We start from the raw sequence: 16,511 nt of genomic DNA, 5'->3' as shown, positions 1-16,511 counted from the left end.
TACTGTCTCTAAGTTGTAATATAAAATCCATAGAACGTTCTCACAGCATTTTGTCATGTAATAGTAGAAATATCACTGTTGTGTTGCATTAATGGCTCTATTAATGGCTCAACCTTCTGAGTTAGCCATCAAAGTGTGGCAGTAAGCAAGCATGCACAATACCAGGACAGTGAAAGTAAAGCAGCTACAAGGAATTCAGGCATTTATAAATGTCATTATTTATACAGATTTATACAGAACGAATCACAATTTTATCACAAAACATAATGCCAACCTAAAAAAAGTACAAAACTGCTACATATCACAAGTGATACCAACAAATACGGTTTTGTTAAGTGGGGTAATGAAGTTCAAAATCACAAAATGATATGTATGTCATCACTTTAAAGTGATATTTTTCAAAGTGAGTAAAATACAGAATAAAAACAAAATGATATTTCCTAATGAGGAAAATGAGGAAATGGGTCCCTGTGAGATTGTAGAGCGAGACTCTGTCCCTGCTGTGAACAAGTGAAACAAGAATTAATCAGCTACTAGTAGCACAGTGGGTTGTTATTTTGTTGAATGCTTTGATGAACTGAAGGAGCTACGGAAATACTTTTTATACAAAGGATTATTGCTTTATCTTTGCACCACAGAACAAAAGAAGAATCGATGTGCATTCATACATCAACTGAACAATATGGGGTGTTGTCATATAACTCTACATGCTGTGTACAGCCACATTTTGTGAGTAACAACTGACTTAAGGTAGGGTATTCTTCAATTAAATGATAGGTTGCACCTATCCCCAGATTTTGCACAGAGTAGATGGCAGATGTGAGAGCTAACAAAACTGTGTAAAACTGATCTATATCCATCTGCAATTGAAAAAAATTACATTATTGGCTGACCGTTTTACAATATCTATGCTTTTCACCTCTCATTGCCCCTGCTATGAACCCCCCACCCCCCACCCCAGTCTCTCTGTCAGCCAATCATTCACATGATGCTAATGACCTGGCGCCAGCTCTACTGTCTCCCTGATATCATGCCTGAAGACTGATGTATTGATCGGGTAAGATTGATCAGGGCAGGGATGATACAGCAACATTACATGATTTATTCAGTTTCTAATATCTTGCGTCAGAACTGCCCTCTGGGACTTGGCTGTCTAGGCCTTGTGTTCTTCTTCATCCATCCAAGTATAAGACAGGCCACAGCTTCAGTTTCTCCTAAAGCCAGCGGCTGACAGTCTGCATTTAGTAGCAAGACTGACTGTTTAAACAAATCCCAACACAGTATAACACTCGTGCTTTTATATGCATATCATGTCGATATAGGTTTTTACTTTCTGTCTCTCATTTTACTAAACAACCAAAGTATTGTAATTTGTAGATGTGAAAATTGACAGCAAAGGAAAGAGCAGTCTTCCATTTCTCAAAAACAAGACTTATACAAGAAAATTCTGGTGCTAAAAATAAGGCATAATAACATAATAAGGCATAAGTGTTCATAAGTTGTAAAACCTCATTTTGACATACTTACCTCGTGCAAATGCTTTACTTGTACAAAAAATATATATTATTGTCTAAGAAACGTATATATATATATATATATATAATCAAAACTGCAGTAAAGTAGGCTGTTCAGCACAGCAAGTAAATAGTATATAGTAAGGTTTGCACTCAAAATGACTGAATGATGAGTTTGAAAGTTGTGGGTTTTTATCTATCAAATTGTATTTGTATAGGGCCAAATCATAACCAAGGTTATCTCAAGACACTTTACAAAAAGAGCAGGTCTAGAACAAACTCTTTTTTATATTAGAGAGAAACCCAACATGAATCCACCATAAGTAGCACTTAGCAACATTTGGCACAAATCTACCAGGCAGGGAGAGTATAATGAAAGACTCTACTAAGTTGCAATGTGAGTTCTAGTCATTTTGGACTTTGCCACATGCTACAGACTTAAGGTCAGGATATAGAAATGTTTTTTTTTTTTTTATCTGTCACTTGTTTCCCAACCGTATGGAATTGCTAAAACACTGGAAAATGTAAATGCATTTAAATTGTAACAATCATCAAAACCGAGATGAAAAACATGAAAATGGTAAGTTTCAATGTAAGATCTTCATGAATTCATTGCAAAGTCCACCTGAGACATTTAATAAAGGATGTTATCAGAAAATAGAAAGAAATTACAAAACTATCATGTTGTCTATTACCAAGGATAATTTCAGTACCTGCATCCATGTTTGATATTGCTAAAAAAATATTGACACAGTCTCTGTAATATAATGTAATATATAGTCCCGAAAATGCACAGAATTTCTTCAAGCTTCAGCAGGACAGTGGCGCAGACTGTTCGACACAGCTGGCAGGGGCGTGCGCCCTGTTGTTCTGGGGGGGCTTGAGGGCAGGTGAGCTTCTGTCAGAGTAGAGGATGGTCAGGCCCATGATGCGTATGGCATGTTGTTGGTGCAGCTGATGGGGAGGGGAAGAGGGTCAGTGGTACCTCCCAGGCTTCCCATCCCATCCCCCAATCCCATCTGTCCTGCACTGACAGGCTGTGCACAGAATAACAAGTCAGCATCCAGTAATAAGATCCCTCGCTCAGCATCAAGATATCAAACACCAACAGGTAGATGATGATAATCGTATAGCCTCATTAGTTCATTCACGGTAATCACATGCACCCTTACAAAGTACTGTAATTATAATTAGTAGATAATTTTACATTACATTACTTGAAAGCAAAGAGTGACATAACTAAGCTGATATGATTTTGAAATGCTAAAAATTAAAAGATCTTTATATTTTAGCTTACAAGTGTGGTTCTTTTCAGCCATAACTGTTAGGGAGAAATTATCATTCATGAAATTGGGATGAGAAGATACCACTCCAATTTCTTTTAATTTCTTTCAAAACCATTTCTTGACAAGTGTGGCAGGGGATGTGGGCATAGTGAGTTGGAAGTAAACAAGCCGACACCACCACCTGGGGACTTGCATCCCAGGAAGTATGAGAATTTTTTTTCAAATATTTTGTTGGATTTAGTCAAAGACAAGATGAGACTGGAGCTATGGGGAAGGAAAAGATGATTAGACAGAATAAAAATTACACAAAAAACTAGAATCAAAATGGTTAATTATTCTAACAATATCTAAAAAGGCCTAATACAAAATATAAAGTATAATGTGAAAATATAACAGCTGCCAGTCCAAAATGACGAAACACGAAACAAAACTAAGCTGAGGCCACTCGTGGAGAGGCAGACTACACAGAGGAGGGTTCAGGGGCGCTACCACTTACTCACCTTGGGTGTATGACAGCAAACCTAACAGCTAACCTCACAGCAATCCTCACAATAAAACTATGGTGCAGTTTGTGTCCCAGTGCTCTTTACTCATATACAATAGATAGAGGGACCTTACCATGGGTGCCTGGCCTCAAAACAAAGTGATTCTAGGCTTCTGCATGAAAAATAGAGAATTAAATGACTAAACAGAAAAAAAAACAACCCAGTTGGTTAAAAGACAAAATAACAAACTAATAAACCAAGTAACAAACACATTTGTTATAAAGATATTTCTCGCAAAAAGACAAATGCAAACAAATCTGATTATAAAGGGGCAAAAACCAATGATGAAAGGGGGGGGGGGTTCCAGGAAGGCAAGCGTTCTGGTTTCCGTTTGAACTACGCTTGTAATCCAAGTAAAGCAGGCGGATCATAATCTGCCGTAATGTCATTCCGGCTCCTATCAGTGTGATCTGATGACGGTTTAGCTTCTTATTAATCTCTATAAACAGATATCTGCATGTAAGTTCAGCTAACAATCTGTTCTGGACCTAAAATTTTACCTTAGACGAATTCCCTTGACGCTGTATCACGAAAGATGTTCAGCGTTCAGATTTCCCGACTTCCTCAAATGCATCAGATCGATCTGACCTCCATTCAACAAGCAATAAATGTTTTCTTCTCCTCTTGAGGACAGACAAAGCTTGAATTTTTACTTCTCACAAATCTGCATCATGATGTCGAAATTTCGGCAAAGGTAAGACCCATTAATAACAAGTAAATCACAAGAAAACGGTTTCTCTTTCTGTAACAATGCAGCACACGGAAAAGGAAGTAAAACCAAAACAGTAAATTATAACAAATTAATATATTTTTCAAAAATGTTTCTGATTTAACAGAATCTTGTTTATTAAAGGGCAGTTAGAAAGTAAGCTCATTCATTATTTACATAAAACTACATATATCATAGATGTTTCCCTTAAATGGTATTTCGGTAAAAAAACAACAACAACATAACTGGTGACATTTGGGTTTTGTCTTATCCACTTATGGGAAAGAGGATTTCTTTCATAGAGGGGTCAGTTTAGAGAACTAAAAAATGCACTTTAGAAGGACAAAGCAAAGGCTTGCCTTAGTTACATGCTTTGCTGCTGTGACCTTCAGCTACAAAGGCAGTCCCTGCTATTTTGCAAGTCGATTGTAGGGCGCCCTTTGTCAGCAGCCAACTTTTTTAAATTCAGAATTTCGATCAATAATTCTACATTTACTTCCATTTGTTTTGTTCTCATCTAAGTATAGAATCCAGTCACTGAGGATAAATCTTTGACCTTCTGATGACAGAAATAAGACAAGTTAATATCAAATTTAGACCCCTTCTAATCTGAAACATAGCCTCTGAAGAAGTAATGGCCTATGCAAACTTCTGTTACCTCCAGCAAAGAACAAAATGGTCAAGTTCATTATTTAACTTTTCCCTCTGTGTTGTAAATATATATTGTGCCTGTGTATTATTAATATGTCTCATTGGCACATAAAGCAGAGTACTATGTGTGGACTTGAAGAGTAGTGATCCTCAGGGCTATAAAAAATCACTGAACCCTGCTCTTTTCGCTCATGTGCAAAGCATGGCAATTCCTCAGTCCACTGCACAAGCTTCCCTTTCTTTTTCTGCTCCCTTTGAGCATTGTGTTCTTACATATACAGAAAAATGAGTACCCATATGGTCCTTCAGAAGATAGCACAACCTTAATAATGAGAGCTCTCATTGGGCAGTGGAACCTCTGACTTTCATCTACTATTATAACATGGTAGCAAAATTTCTGCTCACAAAGGCTGAACTAAACTACTGAACCACACCATGTCCAATCTCAGCATTAATGCAAGCTGAAATGTTACCTAGCAAGCTACACCAATCATTTCAGCATTTTCATAGAGATGAAAGCTACAGTAAAACTCAAGTGTGTTGAATTTAAAATGAAGTGGTCAGTGAATGCCTCCAATTTTTCTCTGCAGTCTCACAGTAGAATCTAACTAATACGATATTACTGATGAATAGACATTTAGAAAGTGTAGGTCCTAATTAGCACAACTGTGGCTTTCTTTGATCATTCTGTCTTACCATGTGTGTAGTAATGCAATTTAACCAGGCCTTATAATTTCATATCATTTGACATCAACAGAATGTCATGCCTCCATCTTTAACTTTCTATTAACTTAGGGTCTGGCCTTACTTTGGCTCTACTAGTTTCTTTATATAAACCTTTAAGAAAAGCCATTGGTGGCCTGTTGTGCCAAAATCAAGTGTGTCATGAGTTGAAAAATAATCATGTTAAATCATGTTGTACTAGTATCATTATTGTCAAAGTTTGCAAAACCAACAAAATACCTTGTACTTATAACTGTGGCTATTTTAATTTTAAATTTTTCTCAGGCCCATGGCATGGTTAATGTTTAGCCATTTTTGCTGAGCTAAATTAAATCTAGTTCAGTTTTTCAGTAGTAAATCTACACATGGTGTCATCAACTTATTCTCAACAGCCAGCAGTTAGTTTGTGCCAACCTCTCGTCATATTACAGTTAGCATCACTTCCTGTTTTCAACTTGTAAATAATTTTCAGACGAACATCCAAGTTGTCATTACAATTACATTTCTTTACTCTAAAAAACTCTAATATATCTGACACTGTAGTTAATAGAAGTGCCTGGAAAACAAACATTTGTTTTTCAATCTTACCAAAAGTCTGTTACTCTAGACAAGTAAACCATAAATACTGTTGTTACACATGGTCAACTTTCATATTTAACTAGAAGATAGAAACAAGAAGGATGAGAACCCTCTACTGTGCCAGCAGTATTTTGACCATTTGGACAAATGAACAAACCTACCTTGGGTTTTTTAAGTTAAAAACATTAAAATCTATTCAAAAGCCACACTCAGAGTTACACAAAATGTATTAGTTAAATTAGGCTATCCTTCTTTGTTTGAGTTAAGAAAGTGGCATGTATTGCTCTCTGTGACTTTTTCTTATTTTAATATTACTAAAAATGTTTGCATTTGCATAAGTGTTTAACAAATGAGTATAGTCCCAGAAGTATGTCCTTAAACTTGTATTCATTTCAATGGGTCTTTTTAGTTTGCCTCATAACCTACTGACAATTACTGCAATGTATACTGCAGCAGAGCACACAAGTACACAACATACACTTACACTCAAACAGTAAATACACAATGCAACCCACATGCAGTACATTGATTAAAGAGTGATTTTAGTAAAGTAAAGTGATTTTACAGGGTGCTGTTTTTTAGCGAATGTAAAGAAGAGGGGGCAAACCTTTTGCTGAGGCTAGCCCTCCCTTTCCCAAATGTTCTGTTTTTTTCCGTGGAAGAAAGGAGAGTAAAGTGGCAGTATAGAGCGAGTGGACTGAGTCTACTTTTGGCAGTTGTATTTGGCATTTTGCAGACAGTGTTTGATTTAGGATGACAAACTTGTCACATGGTTGTCACATTTCTTACCTGTTATATGGTGATGAAGATTTTTTTTTTTTTGCATGTACAATGCTCTTTGTCATAGCTTGTTTGACCACACCTTCGTGTGCATAAATGTCTTGAGAACAAGAAGAAAATGTTTTGCTTTTGGCTCAGAAACTGCAGAAATGTCCATCACTACTTAATAGAACTCAGTCACTCTCAGTGTACTGAGCTCTACCCATGAAATACAATGACCAGGTAAATCCAAGCAGAGAGTCTTGGATGAAAATTAATTTTCTAACTATTAATTTTAGAAAACAAAGAAGATGCATATGAAACCAAGGGCATGACTGAAACATGGGTTTTCAAACTCAAGGGTAAATCTTAATCTTATAACAGGCAAAAGTAGGCATTAGTTATCAAATTGAGATGCAGAAAACACTACAGTAGATATCTTTTTGAAGATATTCACAAAAGTACCCTTCAGTACATTTCCTTGTTAGATTTTAACAGTCTAATCTCAATTTTCAAGTCGAGATGTCTGGTGTTTGCTCATGGAAAAAAGAGCAAATATCAGCCCCGTCTCTGGAGCCTCAACAAATCCACACTTTCAAATATGAAACATTGAGAAAACAAGAAATACAATATTTTGTGGTTTTTATGCAAATATGACATTTCCCCTGCCAGTTCCACAGAGCCACTTTCTCTGTTGACCACAGATACCTACCTGTGTTACTGCTGAGGCAGCAGCAGCCTCTGTGGCTCTGAGTCTTCATTATTTGTTATCAACACATTTATACCTGTCGAATAGAAATTACACACAAGCAAGTCTGTGGCAAGCAAGTGGAGCTGCTTGTGCACCAGAACGTATGGGAAGTGTATATCAAATCGATCAGTGCACCCAAACCACATGCATGTTCTTTATATTACGTCGATCCTGTGGCTGCAAGTTTGGGATTAAATAGCTGTGCTACCAATGTTTTCCATTTAGTTTCAAGCAAAGATGCAGCATAGACATAATATAATAAAATTTTAAATGTATCCTCATTCTGTACTGTACTGTGAATGTTTATTTCAGTTTAAAGGGAAAAAAATAATTTAAAAAAATGCTACAAATATATAATACATATAATAAGTTCATCAAAAAATTGTTGTTGACTGCTGACAGTTTTATTTACAATTGTCATACAAACAGCAGTGTTCAACCAAGTTAAGGTTTATGTCCTTACAAGCAGTTTTTGAAGGACATTTGCAATCATATCAGAGATTTGTAATCCTGACCATCGCCATGAATTATGTCCTGTCTAGATATTTTGCACTCTCTTATCACATTGCAGTGCACACACATATCCAGTAATTAAGTATTTAATAATATATTATATTATATTTGTGTTCATTATTTGAGGATTGCATAAATGTAGTAAGAAAGTGCTGTCAGCAGCACACACATATTTAAGATGATTTTAGCATTTTTTTTGTTTGATTTTTTACTTAAAACCTGCACTTTTTGACTTGTCTAACAAAAAAGTGCCATGCTTGCTCAGGTTCAGTTGAAATTTACCTCCAACACGTTTTCATCACAGGTTTTCAAAAACTTTATCACAGCCCTTTTGTCCCTCATGAGGCCGCTGAAGGTGTCTGTTGGGTGTCATAAAAAGCCTTTGGTAGCATCTGTTCTCTTTCTGTCTAACACGAGTGTAGGCAATTAAAACATCATGGTAAGGGACAGCGAAAAAACATCTTGAAGTAAAATCCCACAAGATTTTCAACAAATGTTCTATTTGGTTAGGTTGAGAAAAAAAATCCCAACCTGGTTCATGTTAGGGAAAGCATCATTGGGTAGTTCTTAACATGACATGGTTTTACAGTCTCCTGATGTAAGGTCCTCTGCTGTTTAGCCCATCTTTTGCAGCCAACCTCCACCTTTTGAGGACATCCTTGGAGGTTCCCTGTTGCGGAACACGAATTCAGGTAGAGATGGAAAAAAGCTGAGTCTGACTCTATTACTGTTCTGATTGGCTTGCCAATTTACTTTATATTTACTGTATTTGTCGTTTGTTTTCTTGAATGCATTGAGATGTAGCTTTTAACATAGACTGAGTACAAGCATGAACAGTAGTAACAAAAAACTTTAAAAATAAATGATAAAATAAAAAATATACACACTGAAATGTTTTCTATCCTCTGTGATACACTGAATATAATGCATAGTCACTAATAATATGACTATGCAGTTTTATTTTAAAAATATAAACTGTATGTTCATTAATAACACATTGCACATGTTGAATAAAAAGATATATTTAAAATAGGGATGCACGATATTATCGGCACGTTATCGGTATCGGCCCATATTGGCTTAAAAATGAATCGGATATCCGCCAACACGCCGATATCCGCGATATAATTAACCGATAAAATAATGGGCTGCTGCATACTTGATTAATGTCCCCGGCGCTAAGAAGACCTGCGCGGCGCAGCGTGATGACGTCACGTGTGTCTACCTGCAGCATGAGAGAGTTAGAAGCCAAAATGTCTGTGGAAGTTTTTCAAAGTGTCCGAAATAGATAGCAAAACTGCTATTTGCAATGACTGCTCAGCTTCGGTGATTCGGGGCCAAGGCAAAGTCTTTCAACACTACAAACTTGATTAGCCATCTCAAGACCCGTCACCCCGACCATTGTAACAAATGTGATAAGAGTAACACCATTATACTGTACGCTAATTCCAATACAGAAGAGAGTTGATGATCTCTGCAATTAGGTGTGCGGGAAAAAAATATCGGTATCGGTAATCAGCTAATTGAGTTGTTAAATATCGGCATATCGGATATCGGCAAAAAATCCAATATCGTGCATCCCTAATTTAAAATATACAATACTAATTATTGGAAGATGGTTCTTAATTTATGTTTCCATTGCATTTCTATTCGATAAGATTAGTAGGTGTACTTCCTGCAGTCCAGCCTATGGTACTGTTGATTTTCTTGTAGATATCCATACTGCCCACCTATCAGATGTTCAACCCCACCCACATCTGACCCCACCCTATTCAACGTGCTGCAGTGAGGGATGACTGGAATTTCTCTCTATTTCTTCTATGTCCCTGATTAAAGTTTCTCTGAGTGTCTAATATTCATGCTGAAGGGTTGATGTTACAGTTAGTTTAAAGACTTCCAACAGCATCTCAGTCTTTTTGAATGGATGCCGTATACTAAGATTCTGATTAAAGCACTGATTATGTAAGTAAACGTGTTAAGATGGGTTTTTTTTATGTTCAACCTTTATCACAATATCATGTCCTAGAGGACAGAGACCAGAGGCACCTTTCTATATTTAGATACTAAAAAACAAAAAAAAAACGTAAGGCACAGAAGGGTATGGGTAAACATAACAGGCACACAAGAGATGGCAAAAAATAAAACAGCAGCATATACTCGAGATTAGAAAACTGTAATCATGGATCAATGACAATAATTTGTCCTTGTGCAAAGAAAAAAAAATCAAATATATAATTTGTATACAATATAATTGACATTCATGCTCTCAAGGGCATAAACCCAAAGAACCCTTTGCTTTAGCAGGAAACACTACATGGGTTTAATGACCATTGTAGCCTCCAGGGGCTGCTAACAGGCCTTAGACTTTGGATCTTGAGAAACTGCTGTTGGATTATTAATGTGCTCGCTTGCAGAGTGTTAAGTTGTGTTTTTGGGACAAGAAAGATATGAAAACTGTTCAAGTCTCACAGTTTTGACTTTCAATCATACATCAAAATGTTGCCATAAGCCTTTTTCCTATCATATGTAAATAATCAATCTCTTATTTGAAAGATGTGGAGAGCACTGTCAGAGTTCCTCCCCTAATCCACTTCTAATTTAAATGCTGTACAATTCATTATGTTTAGGGTCTCTCTTTGATTGCTCTGTTAAAAACACACACAAACGTATTGAAGAGACCAGCAATCCTGTTTTCTCCACAGCTTTTCTGGAAAAAAAAAAAGGAAGCTCCTGGACCCAAAGTTAGAGTTTTCATCTTTTTGTAAGTCTTCCCTTAGCATTAGCATTTTTACTCCAAAAATCAAATGTCTAGGGATTAGGTTTTAACATACGATTCATTGCATTTATGAACTGTACGTAGTTGCATATCATACTATCTTTTTGTGTTAGAATTGACCTATATGTACAGTTTATCATGTATTCAAATCTTCCTGCAGACTGAGACACTATTGAAAATGGCCAATATAACTTCACATTAAAATCCCATTTTTAGGGCATCAAACACAAAACAGATAAGGAGTTTAGCAGTGTGATTGGCTCTGACAAATAAGCATTACGCTACTCCTTGAATGGTTTTCTGTGTCCGATGTGCCTGTGTGTTTTTTTATTCACATTTTGTATTTAGTCATCGCGTGGACTGTGAGCTTTCATTTCCTCTGTGAGACTGTAAATAAGCCCAGCATCCTCTGGGAGTGACTACATAAAACACACTGTGGTTAGCAGACCTCAGTGCCTGCCAGAGGCAGAGCTTAAATATGGACCCTTTACTTCTATCAAGTGAATGCAATATTCTAGATATCTCAATAAAAATAGAATAAAGAACTATGTCTTATGGACTTTAAGGAAGAAAAACATAAAAGAAAAAATGCATAGTGGAGAATAGGGGATTTTTGTCTTCACATTGTATTGTCCAGAAGGAGACTTTTTTTTGTATCTTTTCAAATAAGCAGCTAAATCATTTTCATAGATTGATCTTTATAAAGCTTTGATTATTCTTAACATTCAGTGTTTGTTAATGGCAAAAAAGAATTCTTCCCCTGCAGCAAAAAAATATTTTTGGGGGGTTGGTAGGAAATAGCCGATTTTTTTTACCCTAATTTGTTCTGCATTTTTGAGTAATCTCTCATTTATGATACTCTCTGAGACTTGACTTGGCACGTGTGTTGGGAGCGGTTGAATTCACTTTTAAATATGCCTTTTCTCTGGAGATCCCAGCCCCTCGTGATGTGACCCGCATGACTAATTCCATTTAAAGGGGAATAACATGCATTAGAGCTCTCACTTTTCTGCCTAGCATTTGCATAATTTTGTTTGGCAACTTGGAAAAGGGCCATTAACAGCACTAAGATACACACTGTAAAGGATGGGGACGGAGGCAGATCAATACTTCATTTCAACATCTTTAGCAGCGTCAGGGTCCAGATCAGGAGGCATTCACTAATTCAAATTCGTGCAAGAGTCTTGAGATGCTACCATTAGTCCCTGATAAGAAAAAACTGTTGTGCTGCCTCTCTTAATCCCTAACAGACACGTTTCCTCGATCAATACTGTTTTACTTTTTTGTTGGAAAGACAAGATTGATTGCCAGGAGCTGCTTGTGCTCAGTTCCACTTCTCAGATTCCTCATTATTGTTTCAATTAGGCATTTGCTAGAGACCATGTTGGGGGTAGTATTAAAAAGTGGTGACCCCCTGTGATTCACATCAAGCACCCGATCTTTGAAAGAGCCACCTTTGACACTAACTTTATTCAGAATTGAAAGCACCATCCTAACAAGTAGATTAAGCAGGAGGGGGGCTGTCTGTGGGTAGCGAAGAGATGACCGGGGGAAGTTGCGACTCGCGCCAGTGAGGAGGAAATAATCACAATGTTACCTTCTCATGAATTATTAAGTACCCTGTGCCTATTTTAGTCCGACTCGAAATGCTGCATTTCATCAGTGGGTCTGAGTCAGTGTGCAAGGGTGTTTTTCTTTTGACAGCTGTATTACTGCTGATAAGCAAGACTGTGTGAGCTGATCAAGTAGTGAGACAAGCGTTCAGAGCAGCAGCAGTACAGCAGCAGCAGCAGCAGCGCTCTAGTCACCAGGAGCTGTGGCGGTAGAAGCAGCAGCAGCACTATCAGTCATAGGAGAGGCAGCAGCGGCAGCAGCAGCAACAAACTCTGTCCTGTCTTTTTCTCTTCTTTCTTGAGTTGTTTCCTGCTCGGAGGACAAAAGCCAAAGAAGTAGGAGGGAAGTCATTCAGGGCTGATAGCTGCCATCAAAAACAAAACCAAAACGCAGACCTGGCTGCCCCCATGCCTATCGAATTTGTTTGCAAAATCAAATTTGCAGAGGAGGATGAGAAGCAGAAAAGCAAGCAGGATGGGGACAAGGAGAGCCTGATCGAAGAGAGCTGCACACCTAAGGCTAAGGACTTGGCCGGGTTTGCTAACTCCTGCTCCCTTCATGGGATTAACCACATCTTTGTCTCTGGTCGCTTGGGCATCCGGCAGACTCTCTGGGCTCTTGCCTTTTTGACTTCCCTGGCACTGTTTCTTTACCAAGCGGCTAAGTGTGCCATCTCTTACCTGGAACATCCTCATGTCACAGCTCTGAATGAAGAGGCAACCCCAGAGATGGTTTTCCCTGCTGTGACCATCTGCAACATCAACCGCTTTCGCTTCTCGGCGCTAACTGATGCCGATATCTACCACCTGGCTAACTTGACAGGTCTGCCCCCTAAAAATAAGGATGGGCACAAACCTACTGATTTAATGTATCCTGCCCCTGACATGCAGGACATCTTCAACAGGACAGGACATCAGTTAGAAGAGATGCTTATGAGCTGCAATTTCAGTGGACAGAACTGTTCTGTTGAGGACTTCTCTGTGGTAAGTGAAAAAGTTTTTCAAAGTTCTGTATTTGCCTGACTTAATGGCAAACATTAAATTACTTCATCATGATTTATTGTCTTTATCAAAACTTATAAACTCTAAGTACAAGTAAAACTTTAATGTTTTAAAAATGTCTAAACAATCTAAGGAATGATACATACCTGGTCATATGAGAATAATCTTGTTCGTACAAAACTACTGCTAAACTTGAAGCAAAATGAACATTAAAAGAAAAGAGGAATTGAATTATTTTTCTGCTTGTACTCATCTCCAGGGGCCATGTCATTCCCCAGTATATTTCTGCATGCAAGATTCATGGCTTTGTCTCAGCCATTGAGCTGTGTCTCTTTTCACAAAGTTCTAAGTAGCAACAGTATTTCTTTCCAGCCGTGTGTTTCAGCCTGTACCAGAATCCATTATGTCAAAGAACAAAGGCTGCATCTGAAGTAGAAAAACAGAGAGCTGTCGTATTTGGTTGTATACTTTTCCAAGGCAAACTGTGTTTTAATGCTGCCTCCTACTCCGAAAGCTGAGAGTGCATGGCAACAAAATTGTCATCGAAAATAGCAGTCTCTTCTTTCTCTCTTTACCATCGCTCCCTGTCGCTCCAAATCTCTCTTTCTGACATTGCAGAGCAGCTGCCTCTCTCTCTCTGAGCTCTTGTACCTTTCAGGAGGGTTGGAGTAATGCTTCCTCAACGTTGTATTTCAATCTTGCTGCTGTTAAGATTAAATATTTAAAGACAGACATACATGATTTTTGCATTAGCCAGATTGACTAAAAGGAATGAAACAATTTCCATGAGAGAGGGAAAGTGTGTGTGTGTGTGTGTGTGTGTGTGTGTGTGTGTGTGTGAGAGAGAGAGAGAGAGAGAAGAGGTGGATCTGGTAAAAGAGGGAGAGTTTGTGTCTGTGCACTATTTATTAAAGGCACTGTCCTTGCAGGAGATGGATTTCCCCATCTCTCCTGCAGGAATAGGAATATGCAATTGCTTTAGTGATGATAAAGTGTGGGTGTCAAGTCTTAATAGGGTATGTTGAACATTGATATGCTCACCTTCCTGAGACCTAAAGATTCTCTCTTATCACAGGGATGGCACTACACTACCTATGTGCCAAATTACACCAAAGAAATATTGACATTTCACTGCTTCTCATCTGATTGTGAGAATTTATTTTTCTTTGTTTTCATTATGACATACACTCACATTAAGACTTTAAAATATCAGATACATTAGAATGGTAGCCTTTTAGAGTTAGAATTTTCTCAGTTTTTCTATCAGACAAAATAAAATGTCATGCTCCCAGGGGGAGTTAAAAAGTTTGACAATACAACATGACTCTAAAGTATATAATGTGCTTCTAACATGTTTGATGGCAATGTCCTTTGACATTTTGACACTCAGTCCTCCCTGAATGCATTAATTGGCAGACAATTCTGACAACCAGGAAATGTCTGTCCTGTGTCAGTCTATGAAACATCTTATATAGCTCTCTTTAGACGGCGGGTGACTTCATCACAGATTAAGATCCTGTTGAAAGTTCGCTAAGATGCTGTTTCCTCTCTGTTGGCTATGTGATCTGCATTTTCAGGGGCTGTCAGTTGGATTTGTTACAGGCTACTTGCTGCCGCCACGCATGACAAATCACTTACTCCGAGTCCTGGTGGGGAACACAACTGGGAATGCATAGGGATGAAAGGTGGAACAAGGAGTTGTGGGGCCAAGTATATTTTTTTGTAACTATAAATCACAAATTATTTGTTAAAGCAAGGATGCCATTATTACAGGTGATGTGCTATTAATCACATGCAAGCATGAACAAAGCCACATACACACACCTACCAAGTGTCTGGCTCACACGATCATTATTTTTCCTCTCATGGGTCCCTCTCTCAGGATCGGCTTCGTCTAATGTGTTTTCTTTGGATTGATCATTCTGAGGGCTCCAGATGTTTTATTTTGTTAACTGCGACATGAATGTCGGTCTCTTGGAAAATTCCATGATTAGATATTATGCCATGTGTTTCTCAAATTCAGCTTGCGTGTAAACTGACCGTGTTCTGTGCAAAAGACCTGGTTGACATGACTGAAATAATTTCAAACAATGTAATTCATCATTACATTATAATGAATTTAGTCAAAACTCGCAGTCTAAAATTTGTGCTTAAAAAAACAGGTTGTGATTATTTGGTCTCCATTTTACAGTTATTAATTCATAATAGAGAATCAGGAATAGGCTTTGGTGCATTCACGCCTCAGAATAGTAAAGTAAATAATATTGTCCGGCTGCTCTAATGTATGGCAGAAAAATACATAATCACATACCAAAGAGATTTGTTTTCCTCTTTCCAGCATTGTGGACCGGCACAATTATTTGACGCAGTTAATAAGGCCATTCTTTATAATTAAAGATTACATTATTGACTTGGATAAATCACAGAAGATAAAGCTGATTCAACAAGCCATGAATAAACAGATTATTTTTCTTCCAGTCTAACTCTGAATAATTGTTCATTTATTGTGTGGTGCTGTCGCGGAGACGAGCAGCAAGCCCTTTGGCTTTTTTTAAACACAGCTCTGGATTGGTTTGCTGTGACTCTTAGCTGTGTTTGCTGCTGCATTATCAGATTTTGCTCTCAGCAAGGACAGATCCCTTCTGCATATATTCATGGAGATAACTAAACAGCTATAGGGTGGCATACGAGGGGATCTATAAAACGCTGGGTTAACAGGGACAACACTGGAAAGCTCTACACCTGCAATCTGTCATTACACTGACTGAAGCCTCTATTGTCTGTTTATGGATAATTGAATAATTAATAGTATAAGCTACAAATGATGTTTATCCCCCTTTCCTAGCTTTTGTAGTGAGATGAAATCTTAAACCATACAAATGAAAAGCAATACTGTGCAGAGAAGGTACAAAAGAGACATCACTGGGAGTTGATCTAAGTAAATGTACTGCCATTGTGTGGATCATCAGAAAAAAGATATGATAGTTATGATAGAAAGGAGTAAAGGTTAAACATATGAAAAGCTTCAATAGGAATAACATAATCACCTCTTGATAATAACGAGCTGTAGTTAAGACATATAATCCAGAA

General features: G+C 37.7%; 1 protein-coding gene across 1 annotated transcript in view; it reads left to right on the top strand.

Moving 5' to 3' along the window:
- The first annotated feature begins 12,827 nt into the window (after nt 1–12,827).
- Nucleotides 12,828–16,511, top strand: part of asic4a (acid-sensing (proton-gated) ion channel family member 4a) — a 77,951-nt gene continuing 74,267 nt past the window's right edge. Inside the window, exon 1 of the mRNA XM_069663238.1 lies at nt 12,828–13,403. Coding sequence (XP_069519339.1) covers nt 12,828–13,403 — 576 coding nt within the window. The remainder of the gene's footprint in view (nt 13,404–16,511) is intronic.

This window comes from Semicossyphus pulcher, unplaced genomic scaffold (assembly GCF_022749685.1).
Source record: "Semicossyphus pulcher isolate SPU_LCO1_2020_fin unplaced genomic scaffold, fSemPul1.0.p SCAF_15, whole genome shotgun sequence".
NCBI lineage: Eukaryota > Metazoa > Chordata > Actinopteri > Labriformes > Labridae > Semicossyphus > Semicossyphus pulcher.
The sequence above is the reverse complement of the archived record's forward strand: the minus strand, read 5'-3'. Positions and strand labels throughout refer to the sequence as shown.